This window comes from Andrena cerasifolii, chromosome 4 (genome assembly GCF_050908995.1).
Source record: "Andrena cerasifolii isolate SP2316 chromosome 4, iyAndCera1_principal, whole genome shotgun sequence".
NCBI classification, from domain to species: Eukaryota; Metazoa; Arthropoda; class Insecta; order Hymenoptera; family Andrenidae; genus Andrena; species Andrena cerasifolii.
The window spans coordinates 19,870,358-19,889,333 of NC_135121.1; the positions used below are offsets into that span (position 1 = coordinate 19,870,358).

Sequence of the window (18,976 nt, forward strand, 5' to 3'; positions counted from 1 at the left end):
TGCGCATTCTTATAGAGCAGATGCTTCAGTGAACAATGCAAACCATTTGTAAAAAAAAATTTTTAAAAAAATGAAAACCGACTTCAAAAAAATAAAAATGCACTAAAAAGTAATAAGTCATTTTTTCTGTTATTTAATCTACGACTCTCAATTTTTTTAAGTCGGCGCCAGATTAAATAAGGGAAAAAAGTGTTTATTACTTTTTAGTGCATTTTTATTTCTTTGAAGTCGGTTTTAATTTTTTTTCTAATTTTTTTTTTTTGTTGCTTTCTATATGCACTTCGTATATATAATAAAAAAATTTAGAAAAAAATTAAAACCGACTTCAAAGAAATAAAATATATATCCTCTATATATAATAAAATATAAAATATATATCCTCAGCATGTTGTGTCAGTATATATATATGGAGATATGCGAGTACGTAATTAAATTGTAATAGTTGGGTGACAATAGTCTTTATTAACCAGAACTGGCAAAATATTGGATTAATATTGATGCAATATCGGATGGGACCGCTGGGGCATCGCACTCTTTCGAATAAAAAAAAAAGATCGTCAAAATCGGTCCATATGCTGAGGAGGAAACATAAAAAAAAATACTTACAGGTCGAATCTATAACCTGCTCCTTTTTGAAGTCGGTTAAAACCCAATTTTTCTTAATTAAATCGAAATGTTTGGAGCACATTGACGTTTAAAAACCGCGACTTTAGGGGAGAAAACGCCAGTTCCCACCGTTTAAGTTGGTTTATTTGATCATTCAGCACGTACATCGCAATGTTATAATACAAAAATGGCGGTTTCTAAATACTAATAAAAAGAAATAAATAATCGATGGGCCAAGTCGATCGTTGCTCGATTTCATTCGAGCTCCGAGACTTGGAGCGAGGAAACTTCCTCCTCCTTCTCCTTCTTCGCGTGCTTGTTTAAATAACAAAAAAATATTATATAAGAAAGTAAAGTTATTAAATTAATAAAAAAAAAATAATACAAATTTCTCGTGTACAATCGTCGCTTAATGTTTTGTACCTTTCGGCGATTTACTCTTTTTTTCTATCCGCCCACCGCGTCGAATGTGGTCATAAATACGAGGATAAATACAAAATATATCGTCGTCTGAATTTTTAGCTCGACGCTTTGAAAAATATCGTCAATTTCACTCGTGATTCCCTTCTTTTTCTTCTCTGTTTCTAACAGTCGCCAGAACTTTTCTTCTGATTTAAAATCGTCTCGATGTTTCGATGAATTCTAGCAATTTGTGATTTCTTCCCCTTGGGAGATCGACCCTCCTCTATGTAAAGATTCCCGCTCACTTCCGGCCAATTGACCATCACAGGAGTTTCCCTCTTCCGATCTGGAAAGGGAAGAAAACAATGTGTGCTTTGTATTTACACGATTCCTGTTCATATATGAGATGATTCGTTTTAACAGATCGCTGATAGTTTCTTGTAAAATACGTTTGCAAAGAAGTTTAAGGAAAACAGTAGGATTTTATGAAAATAGAATTTGTTAAATGAAATTTATAATTCTCTATCATTTTCCCAATAACAATAGAGTAAAGATATCCCTGCCTTTTATGTAGAATTCTGTGAATTTCTGATTATTTCTAGGATTTTTGAAAATTCACCGAAATATTCCATAAGATTTTACAAATTAGGTACAATCAGTTTATAACTGCTTCATCATTTAAAAATGATAATGCATCATCTTCCTTCACACATTGATCCGCCTTTTACTTTTATCTAATATTATTTTTTCATTAGTTATTAACCGTATTTTGTATAAAATGGCTCCATTCTGGATTTAAATTTTTCTTTCTCAAAGCAAGCGTGCGCGATTATTGGAACGATAAAAATTTGAGAAATATTCTAATTAATTATTCTTCGTAAAAGCAACGTGAAGTTTATCAGTCTCATTTATAAATTCAGAAAATTCGAGATTTTAATAATATCTTCGATTATGTCGGTGAATAATTGAATAATAAAATCCTTTTGACAGAGTATAATAACTCTTTCTAGATCTTTCAACATTTTTAACTAATTTAAATTAAAGGTATTAACAGAACTTGATTACAGAGAAGCTCAGTTTTGTTATTGTTAATCACCATCGATTACTCTGAAGAAATAACAGCACATTATAAAAGAACTTGGAAATAGAGATTAACAAGGTGATCAATGACATTAAATGTCATTTTATAATGTGTTGTTATTTCTTCGGAGTAATCGATGGCGATTAACAATAACAAAACTGAGCTTCTCTGTAATCAAGTTCTGTTAATACATTTAATTTATAATTACTCTGCGTGAATTGCCACGTGCACAACTGTTTTCTGTTTACCCTCTCGCCCTTCAAACGCTCTACTTTATTAGCGCTGGAGAGAGCGCGGCAATATTCAAATTAAATTAAACGAATTAAATTTCCTTTACATGTATATATCAACCAATAATATTTTCTCAGCTTTTCACCAAGCCTCGTGTGCAAACACATTAAATTACTTTTACTCAAATAATACGATATTGGTTGCACCCAAGCAATCCCTTAAATCTATTGACACTCGATAATTCTTACACTCATTTTTCTCAAAAACCTGAAGTTCAGCCTAAAATATGTTAATACACCTTCCCTTATTTATTCTGTCACGAGGAATCACTATCTCCTCTAATATACCACCAATTATGTCATACCTTCTACATACATGTACCAACGAAAATATATTTTACCTTATCAAACATGCAGTCATTATATAAAAATTAGTTGCAACCAAAATATACGAAGATCCAGATTCTAAAAATATCTAAGTAGATATCTGAATATTTAATTTCTAGCCTGTGTAATTTCGCCAGGATAAAATAGCAAACATTCCTTTCCGTTTATATCAATTTTCAAACAATTTTATCTGTCGTTTCAGAATTCTTTTCACCGAATATTTTATCGAACACTGTGCGTGTGCACCAGCAACGCGTACGAAACCAGAATGGAAATTCCGTTTCGAAGCCAACGAATGGACTTACCTAACAGTTTCTCAAGATACTGACACCTCGTTTCAGGATCACCCGGGTTCATGGGTGCGCCAGCAACCAGCTCGGCTAGTTCTGCCTTGACCATTAAATTCAACCGAGCCGAGATCTCCTCCAGACCTACTGCAACCATCCAAAATTCTTCGCTTTAGTCGGAACGGATACGCGACGAAGATATTGCTTTAAACAATTACATGGTGCATCCGTTTTAAGTCTGAACGCACGCAATTATTTCTGAAAATATTTCAATTACAACAAAGTTCTTCGTAGCAAAGTTATTTGGCTTAAGGAGAAAGATAATATCGGGGCTGAATTATCTGCGCGATTATTATTTGCAGAGATTTATTATATCGAACTTGAATTTTACCTGAAACTATCACTTACCTATACAGTGATTGATAATATACTGGTTCTGAATTTCCCGTGACATCACTCACAACTATTTTTACTTAGAAAAATTTTAATATCATCTTCGTATTTTTAAGGGAAACCATATACTTTTACTACACCGTGTACAATTTACATTAGTCATTTATAGGTTTTCGCGTAAATCGTTTATATTGAATACAAGAGACATAGTAATATATTAATCAGAGATGGTACAAAATCCATAACTATAATGAATTATAAGTGTTAAAGATATCAAGAAAAGACATTTAATTAAACCAACACTGGTGTACAGCACGATGCAAATAATAACTTCTTGTAATTTCGTCGAATGCAAGGTCTGCTTATATAGGGAAATTCGGTGTTGAAGGAGTTCTGGGAACAAAGGTGCAATCGCTGTGGTTCATTCGTAATTGACGATTTGGTCAGAGAACATGGAACGATGGTATCGTCCGCACCAAGGATGGAATGCGAGCTGAACTATGGAATGCGGTTCTGCTTTCTCAAGGCCCCATGGGATGAATCTAGCGATAGCCTCGCTCCAGGCTAAAGGCAAAATATATTTCTTCTGCCCGCTTGTGAAGAAAAACCTGACCGACTGTGCTCGAGAAATATTCACTTTCGGGAAACGAACGCCTCACGTTTGTAACCAGTTCTAACTTTCGCGACAAGCCACTCCGTAATCTGCAATCCTTTGTCAATTTGTTCATACAAGCTTTCTTGGGACGTTAAACGAGGAAAATGCGTAGATTTCCCAAGCATCGAAACTCTAACGAAGCAGAGTTTATTGAAACTTTGTTCTTTTATAGCCCACCTTATCTCGCAAAAATAATATCTTCATTCAAAAGGAAAATAATAATTAAACGCTATACTACCTTCTAAATAATACAAATGCTACTTAGTTCTCGATGGCTTAAACAGTGAAGATTGATGTTTTTAATTTGATAACTTAGAATTAATAGCACTACTATTCACTTAACGCGCGAAATTATGAAGCATCTTGTAGAAACACCTGGTTAAAGGCAGTGGCGGATTTAACAGGCCGGCCGATGAGCACTTGCCACCTGGGCCCCTGCTCGGAAGGCCCAACAGGGCCCCATCCTTAAAAAAATTTGTGATTTTATCCAAATTATATTTTTTTCTGTATTATTACACCGAGCCCATTTTCAGTAAACTACCGCTTTAGTTTCTCGAAAGGGCCCCTGCTCGGAAGGCCCAACAGGGCCCCATCCTTAAACAAATTTGTGATTTTATCCAAATTATATTTTTTTCTGTATTATTACACCGAGCCCATTTTCAGTAAACTACCGCTTTAGTTTCTCAAAAGGGCCCCTGCTCAGAAGGCCCCCTAGGGCCCTATTTTCAAAAACAAATTACGATTTTATCCAAGCACTTTTTTTCTATACTTTTCTATAGATTTGCCCCTTTTTAATAAGCTACCTCTTGATTTTTCCGAAAAAATGGGGCCCTCAACGTTTGCCACTTGGGCCTTTTTTCTTAAATCCGCCACTGGTTAAAGGATATTGTTTTGGAGAAATATTTAATCTATTTATCGGGACGTTGTTGATTTGGTGAATGAATGATGGGTGTACAACATTGGCAGTGGGATCAGGTAATGGGCCCTAACAGGAGGAACGGGCTATCCCCGTAAGTCCCCTTTAGTAAGCACAGTCAGCAATGAAACGGTACCGAATGCACGTCCATTCGCTTGTATTACCAATCCGTTAGTAAGAATGCCGACAATACCTTCTGATTCCAATTGAGAATCAAGTCAAACACGATTGCATTCTCCAACCGTACCCATCCTTACGAATTCCGTTCAGGCCAGTTTTCGCGATGGAAACTTCCCTCCAACGACCATGAAGCATACTCCGTTTTAAATCCATATTATTTAAATCTGAGGGTATATATATATGTTTATTTTATTTGTCGTATTTTATTTGTTTATAATATTTACAGCGATTTTCTGAGTGAAGAAGAAAACTTTATATGTATGTGTGAAATTATTTCCACTATGTTATGAACAAAGAGAAATTTCATTTATAAAGAATCTTGTATCTATTTCGACAATATACTGGTTTTATTCGATCACGTTTAAGTAGTTTGTTTATGGTACAGAATATGTTACGAAGAAACGATCAGGATTTTTTTATATAAAAATGATGAGATCGTGGGGGTTCTGAGAACAGATTGATACTTGTGTAGCTGGAAGACAATAATTGCTGCAAGTAAGTTAAGATCAAAGCAGAATTTCTAAAACAGGAAATTATTTGTTAAAATAAATATGAAGGTGTATTTTATATTCATACGCTTCTAAATGATGGGAAAAGATGGTTAAATCATTATTCTAGATTTTTTTGTTAATCCAATAAATAAAACTAAGGTAAAGTTATAGGTTTTAACAAATTCTCCAAATTGCCATTTTCGTTATCGTCCAACATATCAAATAATGGTATTAATGAAAAAATTATAAATGTAGCGATTAATAACTAAATAAATAAATATATAACGTAGTAGTATTTACGACAGAAATCACAAAATACTAAGTGTAATAAAAATTTCTCGGACTTTTGTACCAATAAAATTTGAAAATAAAATGTTTGCGATATCATTGTACATTTTGATCGTTTCAGAATTTATTTACAATGACTATCACCTGTTTCTATAATGGTCAAACTGTTTTATATCCATAATTGTTTATTTCATTGCATCGACACGAATAAGATTATTAAAATAAAAATAAATGTTCTAAGTAATAAAAAAAGATTTAGCACGTTTTAGAAATGAACTATTTAATTGTCGTCTTACCTAACAGTAAGTATTTTTCTATTCACTTTCTAACCATATATTTAATAGTGAAACACAACTGTTATTAATCAAACAGACCAATAATCTGACGTGATATTTTCGCTACTTGTAATTACTCTAATTAATTATTACTCGTTTTGGTTAATAAACATTTATGCTTAAGTATTCGATTTTCGTCTTTTAAATTTTAGAAAAAGAAATTTACATTCCCAATATGCTTACCCTTAAAATTTTGCGAAGCATCAATGAACGTAAATTTAAGAAACCTCAATTTTTCGTTTATTAATAATATACATATTTACCTAAGAATCTTTGATGGTACAGATTATTAGTATTAATCCTTATGTATTATTTATTGTTATTACGATAACAAATAGTACTCAATGATCAGCCCTAATAATTTTCGTAATCAAAGATATTCAGATAAATACGTCATTACTAAATGAAATCCTGTTCTTCTGTTTCCTTTCCAGAAAATAATTAAATAACCACACCAGTATAACGAAATACATTATCCATTATCAATTACCAGGCATTCAAGCCAAAATAGTAGCGCTTCATTCATGCCGGCTCGAGCAACGAACCAAACGTTTTCGACAAATATCCGCTAGTGATAGGATCGAGGAGGAATCGAGCAGTTGTTTGATTAAATTACTTCTTCTAGAGCAACATCATTTAACCCACTTTGTCCATATAATTATGAAATATAATTACGATTTCATACTATTTCTCTCGCGGTATGCTCAAACTAAGCATAGGCACAACTTTAATTACTTAATTCGTCACCTTCAGATTTCCTCCTTGCGGAGAACAGTAAAATCTTTAAGAAGATAATTCTAAAACGATCAAAGAGTCAAAGGCTGCAACACTCAATCGTATTGCTGAAAGTTCAAGGGAAGCTTAAATACAAGCGACTAAAAACAAAATTAAAAAACGACGTTAAACTAAAGTAGATGAAAACAAACAGAATCTCCGTAGTCTAATTCGCCATCGAAAATCGCAAACTTCTCCAACAAACTTTTTCCATAAAATTGAGTGCACTAATACAATACAAATTGTTAAATAATCGAATGCTTAATATCGCCGAAAAAATTTCTCGAGCTATTGTTGGACGGGTCGAAGCCATCACTGGCAGAGCAATACGTTTCCTCGGGAAGCGTGGGTGGCGAAGAGCTGGAGAACAGAGAGGTGGGGGAGCAAGGGGGGCATCTGGATGAGAAGAGGGGAGGAGAGGAGAGGGTTCCGGCGTGGATGAGTTCTGCGTAACGCACGTTATGCAAATGGGGATAGTAACATCGTACAAACGTTCATTCGTAGATCGTAACACCGCCCTCGCTTACACTTTTATGTCATGCGCATTCCCCGAAACACGCTCGCCCAAACGAATCAATATTAACGGCGTGTTAAAAGTTCGTCCGAGGTCGTAGCGGCAAGCCTCGCCGTAAGAGCACGCATACAGGCTGTTTCAAAACATGTGGTAGAAATATAAGGGCAGCAGAATTTTACACGAGAATAAAAATAGGAAATATGGAGCAAAATTTCGTTTCAAGTGGCTTCCCCTTCAGGAAAATCAACAACGAAGAATACTCGCTTGATACGCGCACATCTATAAAAAAAAATCGGCAGAATTTATCGGTAAACGTGGAGCAACTGCGCATGAAATTAATTCCTGTGCAAAAGTGAGCCGAACATTCAGAATAACTTTTTTTCCAATGAGCTCCAAAATTATGGATTAAAGTAAACAAAAATAAAAGAAATTAATTTATTCCACAATCGATATCGTTGGACTGGAAACACCATTCGAAAAGAAATTATTCTTCAATTTCGACTTATTTATTGTACGAGGATTTATTTCATTCCCAGCTGTGCCGGGTTGTATGTAGGTACTGATATATTTGGATGATTCTTAGTTAAGTACGCGCTGTTATCAAAATTCGTATTTTGGAGAAAGGAATTTCATACGAACCAATTTTATTCCACATTATCTGCTTATTTTTTCCTGTAGATCGCTTCCCTCTGGATGAAGCGCCTATTACGAAACACCCTGTACCTATGTATCGACTGAACCGTAAGGAATTCGAGGCAGCCGGGATCGCGTTGTTGTTTTGCGGTGAGCATGTACTATTCAAATATTTTGGGAAACTCGACTGTCTGGACAACGGGAGGAGTTGAGTGCGAAAACAAACTAAATAAAGTCGATTCGATTTCTGAAATAATTGCTGAACATCGGTGGAGATAGCTTTACAGCTCGAGGGATTTGCCATTTTCGTTGGTATATTAATCTCTTCGTTTCCAATAGAAGTTATGGCTGCTTTCAATATCTGAAGATGCGTTAAATAGCTGAGAAATTAAACATTGTGGTACAATGGCACAAAACGTGTCAATACATCAAATTAAATATGTTGGTTATTTCAATTTTTTGTGATATAAAAATTGTTTATTAGATTACTTTTATAATTCAGTTATTAATCAATTATATCAACTCACTGGTGATTACTTGAACTGACTTGGATTTCTTCAATCCTTATTATTTTATCATAATATAACGTTACTTAAAAAAAAAAAACAACTACGTGTATGTATAAGTTTTCACAAATTTTGTGACATGAATAAAAATATAAAAAAAATTGGAAATAAGATTCAACATCTGATCCCGTGTGTAGAACCGTTTTAAGAACATTAATTTTATTGTTGCTGTCCAACAGAAAATGACGAATTTCGATTTGCGTTATGATACCGAATTGAAATGAGAATCATCGTGTGAAGTACAAATGTGTCAACGAAGCAGAAATTAAAGAAGTACCAATCTACCGAACACGATTCGTTATCAATGACTGTTTATTTGAAAAAATGCATAAAGAACTGTTTATTTGTTTCGAAACGAAAAATGTGGGGACCCAGAAACTATTCTTACCGTGCCAACTTTTTCGAGATGCCAGGTCAGTAACATTTTTTGCAACGATATATTTATACCAAAAAATTGCGACTGGTCCGGAAAACGATTTTAAACACGATATTCAAGAATAACATTGTCCAAAGAGATCACGATAAGTCAAGGCAAATAGAAACGAATTCAAATTTCCGATAAATAATTCGAGGAAAATAAAAACGATTAAAAATTTCCGATAAGTCGAGGAGAATAGAAAGGATTTATCGATAATTAGTGGGAAATAGAAGCGATTTCAATTAATTTCGATGCTTCATAATTAAAAATACAGCGAAGCATAATTAATTTATGTGTCACCGTAAAAAGACAATTAAATTGTTCACTAAAGAAAATTGATATGCTCTCTAAATCAATCTTTTACATTTAAACGTATAAACATTAAACTTTTCCGTTTCTTCTTCAAACTGTCGAGATTTTTCTAGTCGAGTTTATCTGAAGGTCAGCATATTACACATGGTTAAATTCATTTCCTTCTCGGTTATAGCTTTTTGTTTAGTAAAATATTCCATCGCAACAGTGCAAGTAAAAGATATGAATTATTTTGTAATCGAAAATGGAAATGCCCTCTAAAAGAAAACGTACAAAATTCAATCCTGTAGCTATAGCCATCATTATACATACAACCGAATGGATCATATTGATTTTTATTTAATCCAGTGGCGGATTTACCAGGCAGCCGATAAGCAGTTTAAATTATGATTTTATCCAGACACTATTTTTATTTGGTTTCCCATAATTTTCATACCACACACGCGTAGATTTATTTGCAATTCTGTTATGTACACAGGATGTCCCAGAACGGAGGTGACCTGGGCCATTTTCCTTAAATCCGCCACGGATTTAATCCATCACAAACTCAAACCAATAACTCAAACTATTTCGCGTTACATACCGACTACGAATATTGCTAATTAATATAGTCTACGCAAAGCACCAATGAAAAAGTTTTTCCAATCAAAATTATTCGCCAGCCTTGGCTAAGCAAATGGATTCCCCGAAAATGGCAGTTAAACCCGTCAAAACCGCGGGCATTCTTTACCTATCGATCTCGGAGGAAGTCAGCCGCTCGGAAATGAGCACGCATCGTCACTTCCGAACGGTCAGAAATGACACGAGCCGGTAAATGAGTACATAGAGAACGCGGAACGGAGCACGATGAAAGAAACGAGAAGCATCGAACACACGGGACGTCATATCCGGGCGTGATAGATCGAGCCAAGGTGAGCAGAGGCCGTGAGCGGCCCTCTAATGAAGAAAATCTGCCTTGCATTTTAAAGGACTTCTTATCCCCCCTCGCGTTAACGCGCACCGATCCTTCGGGATCGGCCGCGACAAAATCTCCCACGATACCAACCTCTGATTAGCCAGTGTCCTACCTCCTCTCCCCTTTTACAACATTCTCGAATCGTTTCCCTCGGCGTTGAAAAATATTCAATTTGTGTTTTTTTATAAGCAACCATATTCGAGTTCATATCTGTCATCTTTAAAATCGCGTGGGATAGATGTCCTAATTACTGTCAGTGTCCCTATTACTGCCACTTTATTTATTTTACTTAAAGAAAATGTAACGTAGAAAGAATAGTGTACAGTAATAATTATAATAATAATAATAATAACAACAGTCCTAATTAATAATATTTTTTGTATACTATTCTTTACAGGTACGTTACGTTTTTATTAAGCAAAATAAATAAATTGGCAATAATTGGGACATCTACCCTAAAATCTGGAGAGGCTTTTATGTTAAGACAAACTGTATCAGAATTTGTTCGGACATTATCTTTTATTTCTGAATTTAACCTTTTATGAAGGAAGAGAGATGGGACTTATTTAAGTAAACTTTATTGTTTGATATTTATATCTGGAGAAATAAATAATGGAAGGTGATTATCTCACCAGGCTCGAAGTTCTTCTTCATTCGACGCCACTGCCTCGCGTAGACCAAAGCCGAACATCCTGCGACCAGAAAGAACAGGACGCACGCGCAGACTGCGAGAATCAGCGCTCCCGTTTGCCAATCCCATAGGATATCCTCCTTGGGGGTGGACGTCTTCCTTGGACGAGGCTCGATTGTCCTCTGTTTTAGATCCCAGCGAAATACAATTTAAAGAGATCGCGGATAAATGTAAATGAATGTCTATATAGTAGAGCTGTAAATATTCGAATACTCCTAATTATTCGATTATTCGATTCGAATTCTCCGGTATTCGAATATTGAAATCTCAAATTCTCTGGTATTCGAATATTCGATTCGAATTCTCTGGTATTCAAATATTCGATTCGAATTTTCGATTCGAATTCTCCGGTATTCGAACATTGAAATCTCAAATTCTCTGGTATTCGAATATTCGATTCGAATTCTCTGGTATTCAAATATTCGATTCGAATTATCTGGTATTCGAATTTTCGACTCGAATACTCCGGTGTTAGAATATTCAAATCTCAAATTCTCTGTTATTCGAATATTCCAATCTCAAATTCTCTGGTTTTCGAATATTCGAATCTCAAATTCTCTGATATTCGAATATTCGAATCTCAAACTCTCTGGTATTCGAATCTCAAATCTTCTGGTATTCGAATCCCAAATTTTCTGGTATTCGAATCCCAAATTTTCTGGTATTCGAATCTCAAATTCTCTGGTATTCGAATCTCAAATTCGAATTATCTGGTATTTGAATATTCAAATCTCAAATTCAAATTCTCTGGTATTTTAATATTCGTAGCAGCCCTAATGTCTACACTGCCAGCCAAAAGTTTCAAGTTACTTGCCTGTTTCATTAAAATCATATCGCGTGACAGATTTCCTCCCCATTCGAACAGTTTCACCCAATGATTGCAATGTTCTTCATTGCAATAAACGTTCACATCTTAACGCGGGAAGGAGTTACTTAAATTTATTCGTTAAAAGGAACATCTCCACTTCCCTCAATGCAAAGGGAGCCTCGAAACTTTGGATTTGGCAGTGTACTCACTCGCCAAACGGAGGGTTGGCGACGCAACAGATACTACAGAAGTAGGATAGTCCTTTGGTACCTGGTCCTTCGTCTTCGATTCGATACTCTGCTCCAAATTCCCTACGCGCTCGGCGACGTCCTTGGACTCTTGTTTGATCTGTTGCTGCTCCAAGTCCGGAAACCTCCACAGCATCTTGGATGTGACAGCCTCGAGGCTCCTCTGACCGGTTTCCAGCCTTTTCCTCGTCGAGAGGAAAGACCAATCGAGCTCGAGTGCCGACAGCGGACCGCAGATAGCATCCTTGTAGATCGCGCAGGGGCTCAGGGTGAATTCAGGGGCGCATCTGGTGCAGGGCCAACAGGTGGCACGCTCGACCGACCAAAATTCGAGACCCGGTTTACAGACCGGATATTGGGGGGCGGATGTCGAGCAGCCAGCCTTATGGAGACCGACCAATAGCAGCAGCACGGCTAACAGATATACCCGATTGGGCTCCCGAGGCATCACCTGGAACAGTTTTTATCGGGACTTTCAAAGACGTGGTGACCAGCCTGAAAGTACAGAGACTCGCTACGTCTCATCGAAAGATTATAATCTATCTATTTATCCTCTACGTACAGTGCTGGAAATATTCATTGCCCCACTCGAATATTAAATACGCGATCACTTATACCTCTCTTATTATTAGTACTAGGAAAATATTATTGCAAAATTTATTTATTGAAAAATGTGTAACTCACTATCTTGACCGGAATAAGTTGCGTACGAATTATTTTATCAATCGTATTGAAAATTCTGCGTACTAGAGTAAATTTGAAAGTGATGCAACAAATATTCTCAGTACCTACTGTATATAAAATAGAATGTCTCTCTGTATATTCTCTATTAATTCCTAAACTCTCTGACCAATTTGGACGAAATTTTATATAGTTACTCTCTAGGACCCTGCGGAAAATATAGGCTACCATGAAACGTGGACACCCCACCCCCTCCCCCTGATTTCAACCCCTTGACACTTTCCGATAATTTTTTTTTTTTTCTTTAGCTTTAAATCACTGAATGGGCCATACTTTGTATGCAGGTAGTGCACAACGTATGTGGCAATATGTACGTATGTGCAGTAGGTACTCAAAAGTTTGCGAGAAAATCGAGTTCAACGTTTTGCCACTTCCCGATATACGCACGCCTAAGTGAAAGTCAACCTGCAATTAAATTCCAATGGCAGCGCGACTGTAATACATATCTGTAGCAATTTCAGGCATTGTATGTATAGAATTTTATGAACTTCCGATTATTACTACAATTAGTTGTTTATATCGATTTTGTTCTTACATATAGATTTGTGTACAGGATTTGGGAAAGATAAGCCTTTCAATCTGATTTGTCCATACAATTTTAAGTAGTCAGCCCCGTGTATTTAAGACATCACCTATTATACACGTTACGGACCAATTATATGTAAAATTGTGGCTAAATCAGTGACTCGTGTAGGATATACCTAGCCTTGTCAATTAGGGGGCGTGCAAAGCAACAGTCTTGAGGGTGCAAGCCACCAAATGTGTTCTTAGCCACTCATTAAAGGACTGCACTTATGTATTTGGTAACATTTCTATACCCATTAGAATCTTTAAAGCACTAATGTCCAAATATGTATACATATGCTGGATATTTCCCTAGGCTCTTGACTCATTTGCAAGACACTTAACAACGCTAATGACTTCGTTCCGTGTTGCTTTTACAACATCGCTATATCTTTGCAAGGCACACTATACTTACTTTATCTAAAACAAAAAAGTGAAACTGTGTTTTACTTTTATACATATGTAGCTTCAATTTGATAAACCAGACTGGAATAAAAATTCATTGAGGGGAGTGGTGAGTTTTCAAATCAAATTTTTGCTATGAAAATTCTTAAATTCTCTTATGTAACAAAGAAATATATAACTTGTCAGTATTCTGGTTCATCAAATTGAAGATACATATGTATAAAGTAAAATGCCGTTTCATTTTTCTCGTTCAGATTACCTGGAAGATAAATATCATGCACACCAGGGGACAATAGGTGATATTTAGGAATTAATTAAAGGAAAACTACTATATATAATGTGATGGGACTGTTTGCATTGTATTAAGGATGTCTAAAGTTATAGAAATATATTTTTTGTTTTATAATTATTCATTGCAGACGGCCCTGGGTGACCGTTAAAGTCAAGGCGTCAAAAAAATTCATCCAAATCGCTGGGCGCTGTATCTCCAAAAGTTATTATCCGATTCGACTGAAACCTTATTTATTTTGAAGATTATTCTTCTGTCTAGGGGGGCTAGAGAAAATTACAAAAAATGACATATTTTTTTTTAGAAAATAACAAAACTTTAAGTTTGAAATCACTTTTCCCTGTATTTTTTGTCCTTTCAACGCCTTTGAAAATTATAATTTTTCAATTTTTGTATTTTTTTCTGGTACCCCCCCCTAGCCAGAAGTATATTCTTCAAATTAAAAAAAGTTTCAGTCGAATCGGATAATAATTTTTGGAGATACAGCGCCCACCGTTTTGAGAACACTGTTTCGAGAAACACGCGTTTACAACAAATCCTTTTAAACACGTATTCCTAAAAGATTGAAATTCGAAAAATGAGATAAAACAAAAATCGACATTTAGACCGGAACCTCCCCTTAATCTAAAAATTAAAAAAAAAACTGCAACTTCTTCAAGGATGCATAAAATCATGGTCCAAATTTCAGACGAATCGAATGGCTAGTTTCTTTTAAAAAATCCCAAATTTTGCTGTGTTTTTAGTTAAAAAAAATAGGACTCCCCCTTAAGGATAGAATCCTAATAGGATTAACATAAAAAGAATAATGGAAGCAAATTGGACCAAGTTACGAAGAAACCTACCAACCTTGAAAAGCCAAAAAATGAATTAAACACAGCACGAATCCCATAATTCTGTGATCGTTATTTTGCAAAAAAAAACTACCAACCCTTAGAGCAACTCTTACATTATACAATTATTAAAACTACCAAGCCATAGTTCCATCTTAGACTTAAAAAACAAAAAGCTACGGAAAATTCAAAATAATATTATCACTCATTGAAAAACATTACAAAACAATATCAGGAAATAAAATATACCCAATAAAAATAAAGCTTCTTTTCTCCAACAATTAAAATTCTCAAACTTTTACTCAATTCCAGATCACTGAGGGTTGGTAGCTTCCCGCGTAACTTACCCCAACTGTTGCTTTTCGCGCTGATTAATATACTGGCAAAAACGCGGTATCGTCAGCGGAAACTTTCAACCCCAAACAGTCCCTTTTCTTCAAACAGACCGCTCGTGGGAACGGAATACTTTCTTTCGGCCGACCCTTGAAATAATCGAGCGTGTAAAGTAGCCGTTTAACCGGCAAAACCGGGCAGGCTGTTTCTACTTCCGGCTCGTTCGCGATGTAATTACATCCGCAGTTGTATCGCGAGCGTACACTTTTATGGGTGTGCGTACGCACGCGCATTAGAATAATTTCGCCGTGAATCAATTGACCGCGATTCAGCCGCGATTTCGCCCGCCATTTCTGTTAGCAGCAGGAATTTTTTCCGCGCACAGCAATTCCCAGCAACGAATCTGCCGCAGTCGATAAGTCCACGCAAAACAGATTCTAGACTTAAGGGGGTATACCCGTTTGAACCCTCGGAAAATGTATACATTTTGTGGATTTTTTTACAAGTCAACGGTTTGATGCAGATTTCCCGTTTTTTAACTATGTTTACATAGTATTATGAACTACTTATAAAAAAAGTTTCAGTTAAAAAACTATTGTTTTTCGGAAGTTACGGATACATGTCCGAAAGTCTCTCGATTTTAGACGGCTAAACGGTGGCCCTAAAAACTCGCGCTACGTTCAACCAATTCACCTCCAATTTTGCATGCAGGATCATAATAAGATTCCGCATCGTCCAACGAAGGCTTTTTTTATTTCGATTCCCCGTTTATTATTTATAAAGGAAAAAGGTGGATTTTTCTCTTAGAAAAATTTAACTTTACCTTTGATCTCTCACCATTTCTTTATTTTTCAAAATTTTCAAAATCGCCTTCGTTGGACGATGTGGAATCTTATTATGATTCTGCATGCAAAATTTGAAGTAAATTGGTTGAACGTAGCGCGAGTTTTTAGGGCCACCGTTTAGCCGTCTAAAATCGAGAGACTTTCGGACATGTATCCGTAACTTCCGAAAAACAATAGTTTTTTAACTGAAACTTTTTTTATAAGTAGTTCATAATACTATGTAAACATAGTTAAAAAACGGGAAATCTGCATCAAACCGTTGACTTGTAAAAAAATCCACAAAATGTATACATTTTCCGAGGGTTCAAACGGGTATACCCCCTTAAGGGGTTACACACCCCTAGAACGGCGGAAAAAATCGATTTGCCCAATAAAAAATTCGGAAAAGCTACAACACCAAAGGAAGGTCAACATCGCGTAGCTTCGGAATCGACGATTTTCTGTAAGTTCCCCCTAAAAAAATTATCCCACTTTCCCCTGCGCCTTAAACTTTAAACGCTGTTCTCTCGAAACTATGTTTGTCAAATCGGTGCCAATGATATTTCAAAAAATACTGAACCGATTTTAGTGAAACTTGCCACGATTATTCCTCGCACCAATATCCAGTCTTTATCATGCGATTTTTTTTAAAGGCACAGTTTGTTTTCAAGCGTAAAAAAACTGGCGAAATTTCTCTAGAAACTAGGGAAGACTAAATTTCTAGAGAAATTTCATGAGTTTTTTTTAATGCTTAAAGACAAACCGTGGAGCACGTTGCATTAACGATAAGAGGCTGTGCACTCTCGTGTACAGTTTAGTGATTATTATACCCTAGGTTGATGGACGATTCAGAGAAAAACAAAGGGAACGATCGGAAATTGTGTCACGCGATTAGAAAGCGTGACGCTCTATCTATGGCGGAGGTTTCTCCCGGGCTGTTTAAAATTTGCTGCGCGCGCCGCTGCTGTATAGCCGTATTTCACGATTGCGTAGCCGAGCGTACGCGGTGCACGCATTAAAGTTATCGAGATGCAAATCGAACGCCGCGCTGCGAATCTCGACGGTGTTCAGCAACACCTCGGAAGCTAATACGCTTGTAATCTAAACGAGTAGAATTGTAATTAAGTCAAGAATACTGACGGTGAATGGGGATACTCTTATCTTTGAGATTGTTTAATTTATGTCAGTCGAAGGAAAGTAATTGCAGTATTATTTAGATTTTATTGCGTAGTGAAATCGTGTATCTGTAACTGCACAAACTGTATTTGATATAAACTTCTTAGTAATTATGCTAGAAATCTAAAAATCATCTACAATTTGTAATATAAACCGTACGTTTTTTTCTTCTGAATTTACATTTCAATCTTGTAATTTTTATGACTTTGATTTTATGATTTATGTATTAATTCTGTATTTAATTAAACTGAATTAAACTCTGTGATTCTGTATATAAATTATGCAATTTATAAGGTTCATATAATTTGTAATATGTTATAGAAAATAATAATACTTTTAAAATAACTCCGCGCTCTGCCCGGTGCGAATTAAAAATTTCATCGCTAATACTAGAGTCCGTTCTCAATTTGTTAGTTCCACTACGACCGCCATTAACGCGTTCCGTACTATCCCATTCATAAGTCTCATTGACATTCTACACGCTCGCTGTGCCGCCGCATACTTAAAAGTCAACCGAAACTATTTCGTTATATTTCACAGTAGATCTGATCTGAAACGCGCCTGAAATTAACTATTTACCGCCAGCTTACAACTATTCACTCTTCGCTTTATGGCGCCTACATTCTTTACTAGAAATACAAACAGTTTGTTAAAAGATAAATATTCCTATTTCACAATGACTCGCTCGTGAAGCTGTTAGAAGACTACGCGTGTTGAATTTTATATTACTATACTTTATTTTACAAAATTGCATCGTGTTTTCTACTACCATTATTATTATTCACTATGTCTTTCATTAAACGATCGCAGAAACGTAACTCGTATTTTCAACTATATAATCGAATTGAAGCAGTAGGACGAGATACGTGACCCATAACATAGACCAGTAATACGTAAAACGAAAGGAAACTTCGCTTAAAATGAGACAGCAAGTGGTTCAACTAATTTTCTACGCAAGACAAAGATTTGGCCAGTGAACTTTGAGAGAAAAATTATACGTGTGTAGGTGTTGGTATACGTACGCTGCCTTCGATAGATTCAGACCTGTCATGACGCAATCCAATCGATATATATCCAAAATCGATCAACGGGAAGTGAGGTGAAAAAATATCCGGAACTGCGAAAGGATCGTTGAGTTTGCCATTCGAAGGAGATCGTGGAATATTCGGGTTGAACGATGCTCCACGGGCTGCGCGTTCTCGTGACCGGAGCCGAGAGAAATGTCGTTTAGCCGGCAGAGTCGGCACGGGGGGAAGAGGAAAGAGCAGTATTTGGAAAAATCTCCGCGCGACACGGAATAGACGTGCACCGTCCGCCGACCACAACACGACTGGCTAGACTGGTTATTCTAATTTCCGCCCACGATCCTCTCTTAAAGAGAGAAGCCTGCGGGAGAGAGAGAGGGACGTATGGTGGGGAAAGAGATGCAGAGAGAAAGGCAGAGTAGGAAGGAGATGAAAGAGGACAGAGGGAGCCACGCGGTGGAATAAAAAAAAGGTAGTGATGGATTTGAACATCGCCACCTGTTGCAAACTGCAATATTGGCAATGAAGGACAAATAATTCTGTAAATACAGAAAACCCGATAGACTTTATCATCGTTCGCCGTAATTGTTTAAGTAAATTACGGGTATAATGATATTTT

At 36.1% G+C, this 18,976-nt stretch overlaps 1 protein-coding gene across 5 annotated transcripts; it reads right to left on the minus strand.

The window, feature by feature from the left end:
* Nucleotides 1-732: 732 nt before the first annotated feature.
* Nucleotides 733-18,715, minus strand: Wgn (Tumor necrosis factor receptor superfamily member wengen). 5 transcript variants are annotated; one of them, XM_076811083.1, is made up of 5 exons: nt 18,355-18,715; nt 12,193-12,621; nt 11,056-11,239; nt 3,012-3,137; nt 733-1,354 (listed from the first exon to the last, which is right to left on the minus strand). In XM_076811083.1, the coding sequence occupies exons 2-5, from the start codon at nt 12,616-12,618 to the stop codon at nt 1,191-1,193; spliced, it is 900 nt and encodes a 299-aa protein (XP_076667198.1). In that variant the 5' UTR covers nt 12,619-12,621; nt 18,355-18,715; the 3' UTR covers nt 733-1,190. The 5 variants fall into 5 exon arrangements, with proteins under 5 accessions (XP_076667198.1, XP_076667195.1, XP_076667194.1 ...); XM_076811080.1 differs by having other exon boundaries at nt 3,012-3,140; nt 18,377-18,710; XM_076811079.1 differs by having other exon boundaries at nt 3,012-3,140; nt 18,355-18,700.
* Between the last annotated feature and the right edge of the window lie 261 nt (nt 18,716-18,976).

Excerpts from the sequence above, each read along its gene's own strand:
- Wgn (XM_076811080.1), bottom strand. The coding sequence starts at position 12,618 with ATGCCTCGGGAGCCCAATCGGGTATATCTGTTAGCCGTGCTGCTGCTA. Across the intron at positions 11,240-12,192 it reads AATCGAAGACGAAGGACCAG|CAGAGGACAATCGAGCCTCG; the intron begins GTACCAAAGGAC and ends TGGGATCTAAAA. Across the intron at positions 1,355-3,011 it reads GTATCTTGAGAAACTGTTAG|ATCGGAAGAGGGAAACTCCT; the intron begins GTAAGTCCATTC and ends TTCCCTTTCCAG.